General features: G+C 41.8%; 2 protein-coding genes across 3 annotated transcripts in view; one reads left to right on the top strand and one right to left on the bottom strand.

Moving 5' to 3' along the window:
* The window catches only part of osbpl10a (oxysterol binding protein-like 10a), an 87,345-nt gene extending 86,259 nt beyond the window's left edge, over positions 1 to 1,086 (bottom strand). For both annotated transcript variants that reach the window (XM_084079553.1, XM_084079554.1), the window contains exon 1: positions 543 to 1,086. In XM_084079553.1, coding sequence (XP_083935679.1) covers positions 543 to 820 — 278 coding nt within the window. In that variant the 5' untranslated portion in view covers positions 821 to 1,086. The remainder of the gene's footprint in view (positions 1 to 542) is intronic.
* A 10,888-nt stretch (positions 1,087 to 11,974) lies between these two features.
* tmem42b (transmembrane protein 42b) lies at positions 11,975 to 15,750 on the top strand (the record flags this gene model as incomplete). The annotated part of the gene is made up of 3 exons (XM_084079991.1): positions 11,975 to 12,151; positions 13,753 to 13,899; positions 14,575 to 15,750. The coding sequence occupies 3 exons, from the start codon at positions 11,975 to 11,977 to the stop codon at positions 14,719 to 14,721; spliced, it is 471 nt and encodes a 156-aa protein (XP_083936117.1). The 3' UTR covers positions 14,722 to 15,750.
* Between the last annotated feature and the right edge of the window lie 1,754 nt (positions 15,751 to 17,504).

Genomic DNA, 17,504 nt, shown 5'->3' with positions numbered 1-17,504 from the left:
TGTGCGAGGTCTCTGTCTTTAGTACAAAATAAACTAAACTACTTCGCTAATCACCGAAACAAATGCCGTTTTGTGTCATTGAAAGTCTATTCTCCCGGGTGGAAAGCCTCTCAGCACCCCACCTCCCCTATATAGTTTTTTTTGGGCAGAAAAAAAAATACATGTTCACCAGACGGAAATTATTTTATTTACTCAACTGCGCCCTCTAAAGATCTGGTCAATATAAATTACCATAGACCAGATCTGTAGAGGGCGCAGTCGAGCAAATACAATAACGTACGTATATTTTATGTTCTGCCCAAAAAGTGTATTATACAGAGAAGGTGGGGTGCTGACAGGCTTCCCACCCTGGAGAATAGAATTTCAACAAGACAAAACAGCCTTTGTCTTTCGGTGAGTAGCGAAGTCGTTTATTTTTTATGTTTTACTAAAGACGGAGACCTCGCACGGCAGTGGAATGTTCGGTCTACGAGCAGAGCAGCGGGCGTTAGAGAGAACTCACTAACGCTCTGGACCTGCTGGCTACTCGTTCCACTGCTTACCTGTTCTGCCAGCCTTGAATCAGATTGGTGTATTTGCTCAGCACTCCTTCCAGCTGACGTTTGTGCGCTTGCTGCAGATTCATGCTGTTACCCAACGACACAGTCCCCCGACCCCCTGCTACTGCTCCGAGGGAGGCTGATCCGGGACTGTGAGACCCGGGGGTCCTGCTGCCGACCTTCCATGCGGGATTCCCCCGGTCTCTTTCCGAGGACACGGACCCGGGGCTGGGGTTGTTGTTGGTCCCGGGATGCGGACTGCTGCAGAGCGCCTTGTCCATTCTGTCTGGAGACGGGACAGCGTGGATGGAGCCGCAAAAGGCACGAAGATTTTTCTCACAAGCGCATAAGTGGTAAACAGGGGCGGCGTGTGTGTGCGCGGCGTGCGTGTTTGTGCGTCTGCCTGACCTAAATCAGGAGCATGAAATATGTAGAATCCATGTTCCTACTGTGGTCTGAGCGTCTCTCGATGCGTGACAGCGCTGGCATGTTCCCCCGTTTGTCTGTCAAGGACTTGTTCTTCCGTTACTGCGGTCGCTCGTGTCACTTCAGCGTTTTCTCCTGTAAGGAGGAGAGCTGAGCTGAGCAGCACAGCACAGCACAGCACAGCACACACACACACACACACACACACACACACACACACACACACACACACACACACACACACACACACACACACACACAGCTCAGGCACTCCCACTCCGCTCTTGGCCATCCCCCGGATATTAGAATATAAAATATTTATCATGATTATTATTATCATTATCTTACAATTATTATAGATACGTCGCCACAAAAACATCCCCCAAACTGAACAGCATCATAACTACACCAGCTGCAGCTTAATCAGCTGAGGTACTGCTGCACGTGTCCAAATTAGGCTACCATATTTACCAACAATCAACGAAATTAGTCCATTATTTAGTGCACACAATCTGCTAATTATTTTGGGGGAAGTCTGGTGAATATGAAGACATAGAGACTCTTAAGTCTTCATATTCACAAGACTTCCCCGAAAATAATAAAATGAAACATAGGTACTATGTGAATAAAGATATAATAATAAAAGATAGCCAAAAATAAAGAACTTTATTATCCATTATATTTGACATACAATGGACATTTCCCTTTGGCACTCTGACATACAGTAGCCTATACAACAGATAGAAACACAACTATTACATATTAAAATGCAATAAAATACAAACATCATAAAATAGCCTAAAGTTAAGTTGAAAAACACATTGTCTGTGTCCTCAGAAAGAAAACTGGGCTGTCATGAATTAATCAAAATCAAAAGAGACCTTTAACTGCTTTGATAGATTGACAAACACAAGCACAGGGTTTCTAATATCATTCAAAGGCAATGAAGAGTGAATAATTAGGCCTGCTTAGCACAAGAGATGGTAGATCTTTTGTTAAGTGGATGCTTAAATACTTCACTTTTGTCTAGTGACTACTTTAAAGCATATCAGCTAGTAAGTATGGCATGTCCAATCAAAATAAATGTATTACTGAAGAGCTCTGAACAAAAGTACAAGGGTAGCCTATACAGTACAAGTATAGGAGCCAAGGTGGGGACCACAAATGGCAATGGAGGCAAAGGGGCTCTGAATGGCAAGGCCAGTGTGTGGAAATTCCAACCTCCCAGACATATCAAGCTTCTCTGTGATTGTAATTCCTTTCTGCTAAATGGTTGTGAATGCTGCACCTTGAAACCTGCCCTGCAGAAGTCCCTGGATGGGTGCTACTGCTAGACCAGAATGTTACATGCAGTACTAAACATCAACCAGGATGAGCACGTTACCAACAAGCATCTGTATGGGGGCAGTGGTGGACAAAGTACTCAACCCCAGTAGGAACTTGAGTCAAAGTATGTAGTGGAGTGACAATTATAAGCATCTAAAAATACAAATACTCAGGTAAAGTACAGATACTCAAACAAGAAATGACAAAGTCATAATATACCAGCTTGCGGGAGGCTTTTTCTGCCCCAATCTGCAGCACAAAATGCAAAAGTTGTCTTTAAAATAAAATCTCAGCCATTCCAATGGGGGGGAGAGAGATGCCTCCTTAACATTCCATTCAAGCAGGTCTTTTGTTTGCACAGCTAATGGCCCTAAGGCTTGCTGCAGGGGGGGGGGGGGGGGGGGGGCGTTCAGAGTATGGGAAAGGGGAAAGTATCCCCATTGGCTTAAAGGACAGCCAATCACACAAATGTGTCGAATGCAAAGCTGTAATGTGTCGAATGCAAATCTGTAATGTGTTGAAAGTTGGTCTGTCTCTTCCTAGACCAGCTTTGCAAGCTGGTAAAAATGTACATATATACAGTACTCAAGTAAATGTTCTTCGTTACTGTCCAGCACTGATGGAGGTGACCAAGGGTGAGGCTGGTCAATCACTGCCACAGACACCGGGAGCTCCCAGCCAGCACGCTGCACTGTGGGAGCCAACACATGGACATCGATCACATAGGCGTCCCACCTACCTACGTGGACGGACTAAAGAAAGATACAGGGGCGCGGAAAGTACTGGAGATGACTGGAAATGTGAGGGCGACCTAGCGAGAGGACAGGAATCATAAGGACATAATTCATTTCATTTCAAACCTTTATTTATTCTCGAAGGACATTGAGGTTGCCCTCATTTTCAGTGTCGTCGAGATACATCACAGTACAAATTCATTTTAATTTTCACATCAATATTCAATGATAAAACAAATGATAAAACAAAACAGAAATGTTCCCCTTTCGTGTGATACAGCACACATTTAAAAGCAGTTGCAGAGACTTGTGGCTATAGGTCTGCAATCAAAGATTGAAATTGACCATATGTTATGGGGGAACAGATCTTAAATTTAAGCTGTAGGTCATTCCAAGTGGTTGGGCGACTAAAACAGTTCAGTCTTTACTTTGGGGACCTTTAGCGTGAGCCAGTCACTGGAGGAGCGTGTCCTATATGTTACAGGATTCCAATCCAGCAGAGATTTAATATACAATGGTAAAGTCCCATCAATTGCCTTAAAAATAAACAGGTACCAGTGTTTGTTTTTCGCCTGTCTGCCAAGGAAGGCCAACCGACTCTATCATCAGGATGCAGTGATGAGTCCTATAATGCTCACCAGATACAAATCGCAGAGCAGAATGATAAACTGTATTCACAGGCTTGAGGACAGAAGGAGCAACATTCCCATAAATGACACGTCCATAGTGCAACACAGAAAGAAAGACTTCAATAACCCTTTTCCCACATGCCATAGCTCTGTTCCTGTAGAAAAGCCAATCTTTTGCCTTAGTTTACAGGCAAGATTGTGTATATGGCATTTAAAAGTGAATTTGTCATCAAGCCATATTCCAAGGTACTTGTATTCAGCAACCCTTTCTATAATGGATCCATTTGAGGTAGTAATGCTTAAAGTTACTATAATCATTCATAATCAATCAATTATCAGCAATGTGCACACACAGACAGACACACACACACACACACACACACACACACACACACACACACACACACACACACACACACACACACACACACACACACACACACACACACACACACACACACACACACACACACAGGTCATCCATAAGAAAGATACGGTATATTAAATATGAACCACTTAAATCCTATATACTTTGTTGTCCGGGGTCCCCCTGGGCTCTATTCCAGGTCCACTTTTCCCTCTACAAACAAAGTGTTGTGAGCTTGTGGATCTGCTATTCTTGTCAAATGTTAGCCCCAGAATAGGGACGATAGGGTTCATCTGGTCAGTGGACTGGGAATAACATTATCAGGATGTTGATATTGTGCTGAGCCACTGATGAATCTCAGCAGCAAATATTCCTGCTGCTTATCTTTTGAGCCATAAAGCAAGGATTATTACGAAAGAGCAGGCAAATATAAGCAGGTGGGAGAGACTCAATGATTTGTTAAAAAGCATTTGCTTAAATTCATGCTAGGGTCAGCTGCATTTCATTATGAGAGAACATTCCAATTTTGTTCAGTGGCACAGCAAAAACCTCTGTTCATTTTATTTGAACCCAGGGTTAAATTAACACTGAGGATTTTACTTTGTGGCCTTTAGAATGAACTTAAAATTTGAAGGCCTAATCAACAAATGTACATTAAACAAACCCTGAAAATTGTCTGGTGAATAATTACATCACATGTAATTTACATGTGTATGGGGTCCTCATGCAGTCCAATGAAACACACATAACATTTGAATTTGAATTAACATTTTCTATGATCTTAGCCTATTAAATATCATTAAAATATTTTATCATAACCTGTTAATCCAATCTTTTAAAGCTGACAGCTTGTGCAACTGCGGCACCTCATAATTTTGTTTCAGTGTCACATTCATGCCACAAGTCTGGTAAAATAAAAATGTATAAAGCGTGGGAATTTGAGAAAAACAAGTTTCTATCTCAGAAGAGTTTTGTGCTACGCACGTACATTTGCATTTTGTGTTCTGTCATTCAAAGGTAATTGGCTGACAGGCTCAGCCTCGAAGTAAACAATCAAAGACATAGCTTCAAAAGAATAGCCTCTTGGTCTGCAAGTCTTTCTTGATGTATCTTATTACTGAGTCTGACTTCCACAATTTCCATAATGTAGCATGTATCAATAACTGGCAGGAAGGTGTGTTCTGGTTTGCTCCTCAGAATAACCTGTCAGAACAAATCTGTCTATCACTTAATCACAGAGTGTCTTGAAAGCAGTGGTAGAAAGTACATTTACTCTATACTGTACAACTTTCTGAATAATCCAGTTGACACCTTGGTGAGTTATGGCAGGTTGTAGCTTGTCTTTGGCGGCTTTAGGGCTAACAGTTGCTGAATATTCAAGACACAGGCTGATACTTGAGATAAGTGAATTAGTTGTGGATGAATATTTTGTTGTAAAACACATATCGAAATGCTTGTTATACACCTTTTCTTTTTTTACACTCAGTGTTAAACTAACACAGGATTTTACTGTTGTGAATTTGTTCAGGAATGTGGAGGAGGGTGGACGGGCTCAAGTTTCAAGGTAACATTATGCTCCTCATCTCATAATAAAGACTGAATGCTCCTCTAACTGGCCAGAGAATGCATTCTCACTGATGGGTGTACTAATCCTGTGCACCTGAAATAAACTGCAAGCCTTAAATTCAAACCTGTAGAGCATGGAATAGAAGACATAAACTGGCAGTAACCCATTTTTGGGTCACTGACAAATCTCTATGCCTGCCTGGCAATAACTCAGATTATAATCTGTATAGATTGGCTCAACCTCATGGGGACTACAGATGTTGGACTATGGTTTACAGATGTTTTGACAACAGACATACAGTAAGTCTCGAGGAGCCTATGGCCCACCATTGTGTGAACACATCAACAGTGTTCGGGCAGTAGGTTTGAATATGGGACTTTTCTTTGCAGTTGCAATGAAAAAACATTAATTTGTATCATTGACTATCTGGAAGACCTGGTAGTCCCAGCCCTGCGGGACTACCAAGGAGAGCTCTATGCGTGTTATTGTGATCCTCAATCTCAAAGGTTGGGGGCACTGGAAAGGGCCACTCTACCCTTCATCTTTTAGACAGTAAATGTTTTTTGTTCACTACAGTCTGAGGGGAGCAGGTGTGGTACTCCATCCTAATGGTGTTGATGTGCTGCGATCAGGGTTGCATTGCTCATAGGACGGCCTTGCACGCCGTGCAGGAACCTATTTGACCAGGAGCACGCGCAGGCACATGCATAGATTTAAAACAATTTTAAATTCACACCTCAACAAAGCTTACAAAGGCTCCCGACTCACACCAGGTGAATTAACATAGGAATGAGCCTGCATATCAATTGTCCATTGTGTGACCTGTAGTGTAAGTGTTAAGCGACGTGAGCGTCACGTCATTGAAATAGAGTGCAACCACGTTCCAATTCAGCATTGCAACACTGGCTGCGATGGTATGCCTGCTGTTGTGTGCTTCCCATCGTAGGAAGCCTGTGTGGGATGATGAGCGATTCAAGTAGTGGGTTTTGAGAAAACCCATCCTCCCCCACAGACGATGGGGCCTAGGTGGGATGCACACACCCCTGCTGCTCGCCTCGTGTATTACGTGTAATAGATTCTACAACCAGACCCAATCACAAGCACAACAGAAAGAGAAGGAGTAACGTCATGCTTCAAAAAGCTGCTTGAGACCGAGTCCAGGGAGCAGCTGGATGACCTCACACATACAACCATCCTAATAGAGGTTCATATAGCATCTGGAGAATCAGGGTCTTTAATGTTGTCTACTTTCAACATGGCTTCCCTTTTTTGGGGTATAGGCAAAAGTTAACATTTTAAAAAATGAAAATAGAAGAAATTGCATATCTACAATGTGAGCTTGTAAATATGCTACTTTCACTACATTTGCACAACCTCCTCAGTTTAAAAAATGCAGTTATATTCAAGCAGGCGGAAGTTATAAGTAATAGTTAGGTCAATAGTTAGTTCATGTTATTACCTTTCTTGGACTTTATTCATACTTTCCATTTAGACTATTAGTGAAAAATCTCTTTAGTGTGAAATTGGTCCAGAACTCAGCTCAGCTGCTTGACTTGTAACCGGAACTCAAGAAAGAAAGCATTATTTATATCACATTATTTTTGCCTCCTTACACTTGCTTCCTATTTATTTTATGAGTTTTGTTCCAATCTCCATCTCTGGACTTGTATCCCCCTGTGAACAGTGATGTTTGCCTAAGTCTAGGCTGATGATAAAAGAGAATTCAAGCTCAGGAAAAATTATATTTACTAGATATTTGGTGAATATTGTTTTTTTTTTTACTAATTATACTAATATTTGTTTGAAATTGATTTATACTTACTATTTGTTTGAAATTGAATATGTTTTACTAATTATCCGAGCGAAATTTAACAAAATGTGTAAAATGCAATTAATATTATTCAAATGGGATGAAATCAGCTTTTCCCATATGAGTATATTTCATATTTGAAATTACTGAAACATACAATTCTACTCAGTGATTCACTGCAAAAATGAATAGTTTAATTCAGCTCAATTTAATTACAAACTGCACAATCATAGTCCTTTTTATTATGTTGTTTACTAATATTTAATTACTAAATATTAATTCAGCCAAGTCCCACTTTTTACAGTGTACATAATTATGATTAAATTATAATATTAATTTAATTACATTATAATATTTCACTCTGCCTCTCTTCCTTAAGTAAAGAGTAAATGCCAGTTTCAGTGGACAAACAGACAGGTTGACCTGATGCTGCATTTAAAGAGAACAGCTGGATCAGATTAGACTTGATCTAGTTGTTCTTGGCAACATGAACAGAGATTAAGTGTAGTTAATATTGTTCTCTCTCTCTCTCTCTCTCTCTCTCTCTCTCTCTCTCTCTCTCTCTCTCTCTCTCTCTCTCTCTCTCTCTCTCTCTCTCTCTCTCTTGCTGTCTGAAGAAATGTTTCATCAAATAGTAGTTTCATTTATTTAGGTAAAAAGGAACAAAAAAACATGATGTGCTCCAAAAGTCAGTACAACTCAATTTAAAGGTCAAATCAGGACAAAAGAGTTGCAGAATTGTTTTGCCCATATGGCATCTGGTGAGGCTTTGTCTTCCAAAGCTGCTGGATGTTCACACAAACTGCATTATTCACAACACACTAACCAATAAGTACCTAATGGACTGAACAGGGTTATTGACCCAGCATACTGACAAGGTCAGCACTGTGTGTGTGTGTGTGTGTGTGTGTGTGTGTGTGTGTGTGTGTGTGTGTGTGTGTGTGTGTGTGTGTGTGTGTGTGTGTGTGTGTGTGTGTGTGTGTGTGTGTGTGTGTGTGTGTGTGTGTGTGTGTGTGTGTGTGTGTGTGTGTGTGTGTGTGTGTGTGTGTGTGTGTGTGTGTGTGTGTGTGTGTCTAAAAGACAGAGAATGTTAGAGAAAGTGTTAGACAAACAAAGAGAAAGAGGAAGAAAAAGCAAGACAAAGTGGGATTCTAAACATGTCAGAATGTGTGTAAATGAGTGAGTATTGAATATTATCGTGTTCACTCATGCCCTATACTCCTGCACTACAGCACTAGAACCATGTTCTATTCATCAAGGCAGCGATTCCAACCCGGAACACAATCTATTGATTGATCTTTAAAATAAACCTGCTCTGAAAATGCACGCGGCCCACCCATCTGACCACAACATGGCAGGCGAAAGGCTGCCGTGTTAAGTGGTCAGAGGGGTGGACCGTAAATGCTTTTGAGATTTTCATCTGGGCCCTGATCCAGAAAAGGTTAGGAACCTCTGATCTAAACGATGGACAGACATACAGTCCTGTTCACACCCTGCCTGTCTGCAGTTGTCTGCTCTGAAAACCAGTGAGTAGGCTACATCTACAAATGAGAGCAGATGGGCCTGTCTTCACCATCTGGAAATATCATCTATGTGACCCTAATGACAAGAAGTTAGTAAATCCACGTTGCTCAACCTCCTCTGATATTGTGCTGTGTTTTGAGCCTGGATCTGTAACCGTCATTTAAAAAGCTGTGATATTCCAAGAGAGACACAATAACTGAATGGCAATGCAACACACAAACCATCGTTCTGGTACCATACATCATAGTGATATAGAAAACAGTGTTAAAAGAAGAATAGATTAACCAATCTATCCATTCATCATTCTGTGGTAAGAGCTGGTTCTAGGCGCACTTATATGGTGCCTTTATCCAATTACAGTGTGTATAACATTCACCCATTCAAACACACAGCAATGCCAGAGAGGAAAAGTCCTCCCTTGGCTGGGGGAAGTTATTAGGCTTTTGTTCTTCAGTCAGATGCTCTGGGCCACTCTCTACACACGCAAGGCACTAACCTGCTCATCACAAGCAAGCAGTTAGGAGTAAGGGTAAGTGTCTTGCTCAAGGACACTTTGACGCTAAGCCAGGAGGAGCCATATCGAAGTTGGAACCTTCAGATTTCCAAGCTGCAACTCAACTCAATCCTCCTGAGCCACTGCTGTATTTATACTAATGAGCTCTTCACTTTGAGAACTGTCTTCCCAAATCATCTCAGAGTCAGTGTAGGGAACTAAAAATGATAAGGAATGACAGAACTGGTTGATGCAGATGCCAAATGGCTGTGAAAAGTGTCACTTGCTCTCTGCAGACTCAATTATCTCTCAATGAACATGAGATGGAGGACTAGAACTCTGGCTTGACACCTCTGTTAGTCAAACCCGCTCAGGCTCATTACGGGCATTACAGGCCCCTCAGGCTGCTCCGTCTAAATGAGTATATAATGACTAATTAATCCTCTGGAATGCGACATTTGTCTTCCAGGAGACATTTTTGAAAGACAACAGGTCAATAGCAGATCAATATGACAATGACGATTCTTTTTAAGGATTATTTCAAAGTGACCACAGTGAAACATAATTATGGATGTATATGATCCACACAGTAATGAGGAAATAGCTTTCTGACAGGCCTGTATATAATATATACAGGCCTATAATATATTTTATATAACATTGATTTGCTGTTTCTGTCAAAATGTCAACAGAACAGTACAGACCACTGGCTGTTAAGTAAAATCTGATTGTGTTTCCGTTAAGAAATCACGTACTGTAGGTTGAGACTGAGGTCACCTGTGCTGAAAACAGATCAATCAACACTGATATGTGATGTGACTCTGTGATGGACATGCTGTTTATCTACAGAACATCAGAGACATCTACTGGCCAGGAATGACATGCAGGGCACACACATTCATGAGGTTGAAGTAGGCTGATAACAGCATTCCTATAATGCAGAAGTACTTTGGATTTAGGTTCACTGTAATGGTGAAGTTTAGATTGGTTTCAAATAGATTTACTGTAGGTTTGTTGAAACAGTATACAGTACAGCCTTGTGGAGAAAATGGAAGGTTCATTCCCTAAATGTTGGGAGGGGAGGAGGTATAGATCTTCTATTTTTCGCTGAATGTTTGCCTATTATGACATGCCAACTAGAATAGGGACAATATAGGGTTCATGTGGTTAATTAATATGTCTGATGAAAAGATAGAGATCTGCATCCATCCACATAACATCTGTTCCATTAATCATTTGTTTTAGTGCATCTAATGCTCATAGTTTTATGTCACCATCTGGCCACTCTTCTAATGAGAACAATAAGAGTCTGGTGTGTGTGTGTGTGTGTGTGTGTGTGTGTGTGTGTGTGTGTGTGTGTGTGTGTGTGTGTGTGTGTGTGTGTGTGCGCGCGCTTTTTTTTGGTGGGAAATTAGCTTTATATTGAAGTCCATCAATATTCAATCTGAAGCCAGACAGATCCAGTCATTGGTTTTCCAGTAGTCTGATTCAGGCAGTCACACAATGCACTTGATGCAGTAGTACAGTCGACTACTCTGCGGCTCCGCCACTTGGCTCCATTCAAGGACATTACATTAGCATTGATCTTCTACTCCATCCGGCATTAACAAAGCTATGGATGGAGTTCAAGGGACCAGAAAAAGCAGTATAGGCAAATCTTCTGTTACGTTTTCATCAGCAAAGTCTGCTGTTCTCCATTCGCCTAAATTATTTAAAATATCTTATGGGCCCATTAAGGCCTCTCATCAAATAAATGGTTATCTACAGTGGCCTACGTTGTGACTGAGCTACCATCTGTTCGTATTCCCCCCCCCCCCCCCCCCCCCCCCCCCCCCATTTTTGTTCTTTTGGTATCCAATCTGTAAACTAATCTAATCTCTGTTTCCAAACAGCAACAGACTTGAACATTAGTACCTCAATATAGAACTACATGTCCCATAATGCTAAGAGGGAAATATCCTGTCCAACCACTGCACACTTCGAGGTTTGTCCAGCGAGCGTGGTTTTGATTGGTGTGACTGTCAGTGTTGCCATGTCCGCTTATTATAAGCGACTTTGGCTTGTCTTTGCTTGTAAAAATTGGCAGTTGCGGGCTGCGTTTTTTGGGGGCTTGTTAAGTTGTTTCCAAAATGTTCAATCATTATTTAAACCAGTGGTTCTGGTTCAGTGGTGCCAGGGAGCATTTGTTGTGTTGTTAGAATGTTTCAACAACAAAGAAAAACCCAAATTCCACATGTTATTGCAAGAGTTTTTGAAAATAGCAAATCTACAAGCTCACAACGCAGTGAGATTGTAGATTGGCTATTTTCAAATATAACCGAAATAGCCAATGCAGGTTTAAAAGTGCTCATGTTGCTTCTTTTGGGCTTGTTTTCCTAGACCCGGCTGCTTATTTCTCTCGCAAAACCTGGCAACGCTGAGCAGAGCGTGTTGGGGGTGACACACAGACAGGCTGTAGCAGTCAGAGATGTGATGATGATGATGATGATGATGATGATGATGGTGGTGATGATGATGATGGATTAGAGAGAACAAGTGCTTCGGTTCCTGTTCGTCAACATGCTCCCCGGTGTCTTCTATGCATTGCTGGCGGGCTTCCTGGGCGCCGTGGCGTCCTCCTCGGCCAAGCTGTCCCTGGGAGCGGACTACCTGAAGGGGGTCTGCGAGACCGGGCTCCGGACGTGGGGAGAGCAGCGGAAATTCAGACAGGCGGGCGAGACCACGGCGTGTGACTGGGTGGGTGAGGCAGCGGCTGCAGTTTAAACGGGCTCTGAATAATTTAAAAACGCCAGGGATTCTCGAATGGCTTTTGAATAATGTACTAGTGTCAGTATAATAAGTGCACCCGCATCCGCAGGAGAACTGTTCTGTCATGGTAACCGGAAGACTCGCCCCAAAACACAGTCGCCCCCCTTATTTCGCGGACCGCTCGCCACCAGCGGTTCTTGTATTCGTTTGACTGAGGTTAAGGTTAGGATAGGCTAGGTTTAGGCGTAGTTTTACTGAGGTTACGTTTAGGAATAAGGTTAGTTTTTTTAGGCATAGTTTCACTGAGGTTACGTTTAGGAATACCTGGTGACGACCGTTCCGAGGTCGCCGGATTTAGCCGCGGGCGAGCGTGTTTTGGGGCGAGCGTTCTTGTATCCTTCCCCACAAGTTACAGTAGGGGGTTTCTTTCAGCAATAGCGCATCTCTCCTCCTCCTGATTCCAGCTCTCAGCATCAGCACCCAAACAGTAGCATCACGGAGGCATCGAAGTCATATACTGTAGTAGCCTAATGATTGCATCTATGGACTGTACGACTTGTATTAGTGAGGTTGTGTTGGTGTGAATGTGCATTAGACAAAAATAGAAATATGGCTCACGGCCAGTTTTGTTTAATAGGCTAGTGTCTGATTTCTTGAATGACCTTCAAGCACGACACGTGCTGTGGAAGCCGTTTGTGTTATGGTCGGATTTCAGATTACAATAATGCATGCACCTCCACATATATTTTAACACATTGACCATACATCTCACCTATAAGAGTAGCCTATATGCAAATAGCCTATAGCTACTCTTGTCATCTTTAAAGTAAGAATGTCTTGCATGTTCTTTGTAACTCACCCACTTATCTTGGGAAATCTGGGAACATTGAGGTGCATGAACAAAACAAGAATCTCAACTGATCAGTTAAATATGTTGATATTCATGATGTTAATGAAAAGTACAGTCTTAACCTGTTCATTATGTTTATGATGATTTCAAAACTCAATTAAGGACGGCAAAGTAAATCAAAGCAACGCACCCCCAGATACCCTTGAAACACTTTCCTTCTGCAACACATTTGTTATTTCTAGAAAGCAGTCTTGAGATTAATGACACACCCTTACTGTGTTGATTGATTATGACAAGACAGTTGACGACATATCGATAGCTGGTTGTGAATGTGCCTTGGGGACCAGTGATTAATCAATAATCATAAGTGATCACATCCCTAGGCCTTTCACAATTATGCTATAATCATCTAATCACAATTATTTGGGACAATCACAATTATTTTGTATAATCGTCACAATCGTTTCCATGTTGAAAAATGTTCATACATTTTCAAGCATTTTCAAAAATAGGGGAAATAGCAGATCAGTCATTTCTTTGTATATTTAAGTTATTTGTCATATCTGCCCTGTGCAATGTTTGTTTACAAAGCCTAAAGCCAGAAATGTATTTCTTATGTTCCAATGTTCAATTTAAAAACACAATGAAATCTTTAATCGCTATTATTTGTGCGACAATTAATTATCAAGTAAAACTTGACAATGGTGACAGGCCTGACTGTGTCCCTGGTCTTTTCCAGCTCCACATCCCGCTGAGGCTGCTGTGCGGCGGCCTGCTCTTCACCTGCAACGCTGTGATGTGGACCTTCCTCGCCAAAGCCCTCAGGTACTCCTCTTCCTCCACCCGAGCAACTGTGACCACCACTGCCTCCAACTTCGTCTCCTCCGTAAGTAAAGACCTCCCTGTTTGTTTGTTGCTTAATCAAAGGAGAATAAGTAGTAAGTTAGTAAACTTTATTTATAAAAGACCTTTCAAAACAAGCGTTACAAAGTACTTTAAAAAAAAAACAATGGCAACCCAAAGTGCTTAACAACTTCTTAAAACAATACACTGCCACTGACTCTGCGTTTTTATGATTAAGTGGAGAGACTGTTCCAGAGAGTGGGAGCTACCACTGCAAAGACACGGTCACCCTTAGTATTTAGCCTAGTTTTCGGGACAGCCAGTAGGCCTTGTTCAGAAGACCTGAGAGATCTCACATTGTCAAGGTGATGCAGTAATTCGGAAATGTAAATTGAGGCCAGCCTGTGTAGTGCTGTATTCAAAGGGTTTTTTAATCAGTTCAACATTCAATGGGTAACCACCATTGTAGAAAGGCCAACACTGTGACATGTAGTAGGACCGCTGAGAGGGAGACAGTGTAGTGGAGACAGACAGTGGAAAGCTGAAAGGGAGACAGTGTAGGACTGAGACAGACAGTAAGGAGGCTGAGAGGGAGACAGTGTAGGAGAGACGGACATTTGGGAAACTGGAAAAAGGATGTCTTCAGGGGTTGTGTTATTGACTTGTTCTCATCTGTGTGACTGATGTTTGTATAATTGTATAAAATGTGTTCCCTCAGGCGTTTCTGGGCCAGTTGATCTTTGGGGAGCCCCAGATAACACTGTGGTGGGTGGGGATCTCCCTGACCTTTTCTGGGCTGTTGGTCCTGCAGAGGTCCTCGCCGCAGGATGGACAACAAACTGCTGTGATGAAGAAGGAGGAGTAATAGATTTCCAAAAGCATCTGAAATCATCTTTGTGTTTTGGGGAAACAGAGGGTTCAAATGGGACTTCTGGGTGGCATAGAGGTAAAACACTCACCACTGCAGACAAACAGGTTTGATTTCTGGCATGGCTTGCAAACACAATTTTCTCGGGTGGGGTTTGTGTCCTTGTTGCTGCACTAGTGACTCCTACTGGTTGGTCGGGGTGCCTGTTGGCGGGGAGGGAGGTGGAAGGTAATGGGACCCTTCATATACACCTTACGCTTTCCCCATGAAAAAGAGTTGGCTGGTGACTCCATGTGGTTTGTAGGAGGATGCGATATGTGGTTGTCTACAGGCGCCCCAGACCAACAGCGGGAGTTGGCTGGACTTCAGTGTGAGGGAGGGAAATGGCAACGGCTAAATCAGGGAGAAAATAAAAAGAAGTTGTTAAAAAGAACAAAATAGAAATGCAAAGATGATCTCAGTATCGAAATCTTTTGGGAATTGTATTTTTTTTTTTACCTTAGTCAGTCTGCTTCAGCACAACTCATCTGTCTAGAGAGAGAAATGAGAGAGAGAGAGAGAGAGACCAAGAAAGTGAGACTGGGAGGGAGAAAGATACAAAGCAAGAGAAGCAGAATGTAGGAAGAAACAATGATGATGAAACAGGAAGTGAAAAGGAAGAGTTCAGGTTCAAGACTTTTTTTTTAATGAAGTGCACAGCAATACAGTCAACCAGTAGCAGTCAAATGTTCCTCAACAATGCAAAGATAAAGAAAGATGAAAGAAATATGATAAAATAAGTCAAAGACAAGTCTAAGAATGAGAAGGAGGGCGAATGAAAGAAATAACTACAGAGAAGAACAGACAGAGAATAAAGCAACGCAATACATTAAGCAAAACGTTGGGGGACAAAGAACCAGCAGAATTTTATGAGCAAATGAGTGTCTTTGTATAAAGACAGTCTAAGTTGAATTAGAGTCAAATGTAGCCAGTTGTGATTTTCTAAACAAGCAGGTTAACAATATGGCATCTCTGCAATGTGCATGATTTAACCCTAAATAAGCCTACAAAATATGCATTGCAGCTGTCAGTTCACTAAAGCTTTATTTTGACTCTTGCATTTCCAACGGAAAGTCCCTCACATTCACTGTAAACATTGTGCACAAACACTGCATTATGTGCATGCCCACGGGTGACTAACAATGAACTATTATAAATGTAATAACATATGCGGTGCACTTCACATTGTACCTTGTAGTGGATCGTAGCAGTGTAGGGCTGAATCCTCATCCTTGATGAAAACATGCTGGCTGACATGACGTGGAAGAGCTTCTGTCTCATGGCAGGTGGATGCATGTTCCCTACCGAGGCCTGATCCCAAATAAATCACACCAAAGTGTTTACCACACCATCCCATCAGCTGCTTCATTTGATCCAAACGGTGACGACTGTGACTTCATTTTTTGTGGCTAAACTCCAGTTTGGACTCGAGCGTCAGAGCAAACACCTGGCCTCCTGTAAAGCATGCCCACAACATTTGTATTCACAGTCACACCCACCCTCAGTTTGTGAGGAAGATTGTGGTGTAAATGAACATCCTCTGTGCATCGGCCCTCATCTCGTGGGGTTGCCGATACATCTAGCTGCACTTAATACTTATTTCCTCATCCTCAGATCCCATTAATGGCACAACATTGTACTTCCATTATATCCCATAACACTGTGATACTGTGCTTAACTGGGAAGTTATTAATAATGGCAATACATGTTATGGAATGTGACATTTTGCTGTTGTAATGATACATATCAACGTCACAATATGCATGCAAGCCAGCGATGGTAGCTATTATATCTGTAATAGTGTGCAGCAACGATCTGTTAGTCCAACAGCAACAACGCACACACTATGGAATCAAACTCCTGTAGGCTGAAGGGTTTCTATGATGTGATTTCTATACATCCCTGTTAAATGTGATTACAGTGACAATGTGATTATACAGTTATCCACCATATTACAGGATGACAGAGTGGTGTTTGACTCTATAGCTTTTCAACACAATATATGTTAACGAATTACCCATTCATGCATAGTATGTTGCGTCACACAAATTTGTTTTGTCACCAACTGGACAAAACATGTTGAAAATGGCATGTCCTCTTAAGCCCTATTTTATACTCCATTGTGCAGTGGTGTCACTGTCACTTGGTGAAAATAGGTGATCTACAAGCTCACAACACGTCACATGTTCGCTTGTAGATTGGCTATTTTTGTCAAGCAACACTGTAAATGAAGCATATAGGACATAGCTATTTCTGAGAATTTGTGCCTGTAATGACATCCCCAAAACAGGGACCCCAAGTTTAATGTGTTTAAGTGCTAATGTGTGGGGCTACAATTGCAGGTCTAAAGCTCTGATCATTGACACGCAAGCGCTTTCTGCAACTCCTGACGGTGCACTTGCAGAAGTTGACATGGTCAGATGTGATTGATTATGTTCATGTACACCACTGGATGGTGTCATCTATCCATCCGTCAGTCAGTAGTGTCTCTTAACTTAACTTTTGGTGCCTACATTTCTCATGCTAATTTGTCAGTTTGACATGAGGACAAACCATCTTCCTGTGAACTCGCACTCAGTGTAAAGAAGAACATTTAGACACTTAGCAATTATAGTTATAACGACAGCATTGTGTCACTGGGTTTTAAATGTGTTATAATAGGGCACTGGTTAGTAACTGCTATTTATTGTGTTTTTCTGATCCCTGTTAGTTATTTCCAGGTTCTGACATATTCCGCCTTG

This window comes from Gymnoscopelus microlampas (genome assembly GCF_963454915.1).
Source record: "Gymnoscopelus microlampas genome assembly, chromosome: 15".
NCBI classification, from domain to species: domain Eukaryota; kingdom Metazoa; phylum Chordata; class Actinopteri; order Myctophiformes; family Myctophidae; genus Gymnoscopelus; species Gymnoscopelus microlampas.
Note: the sequence above shows the minus strand (reverse complement) of the source record. Positions and strands in the feature narration are given on the sequence as shown.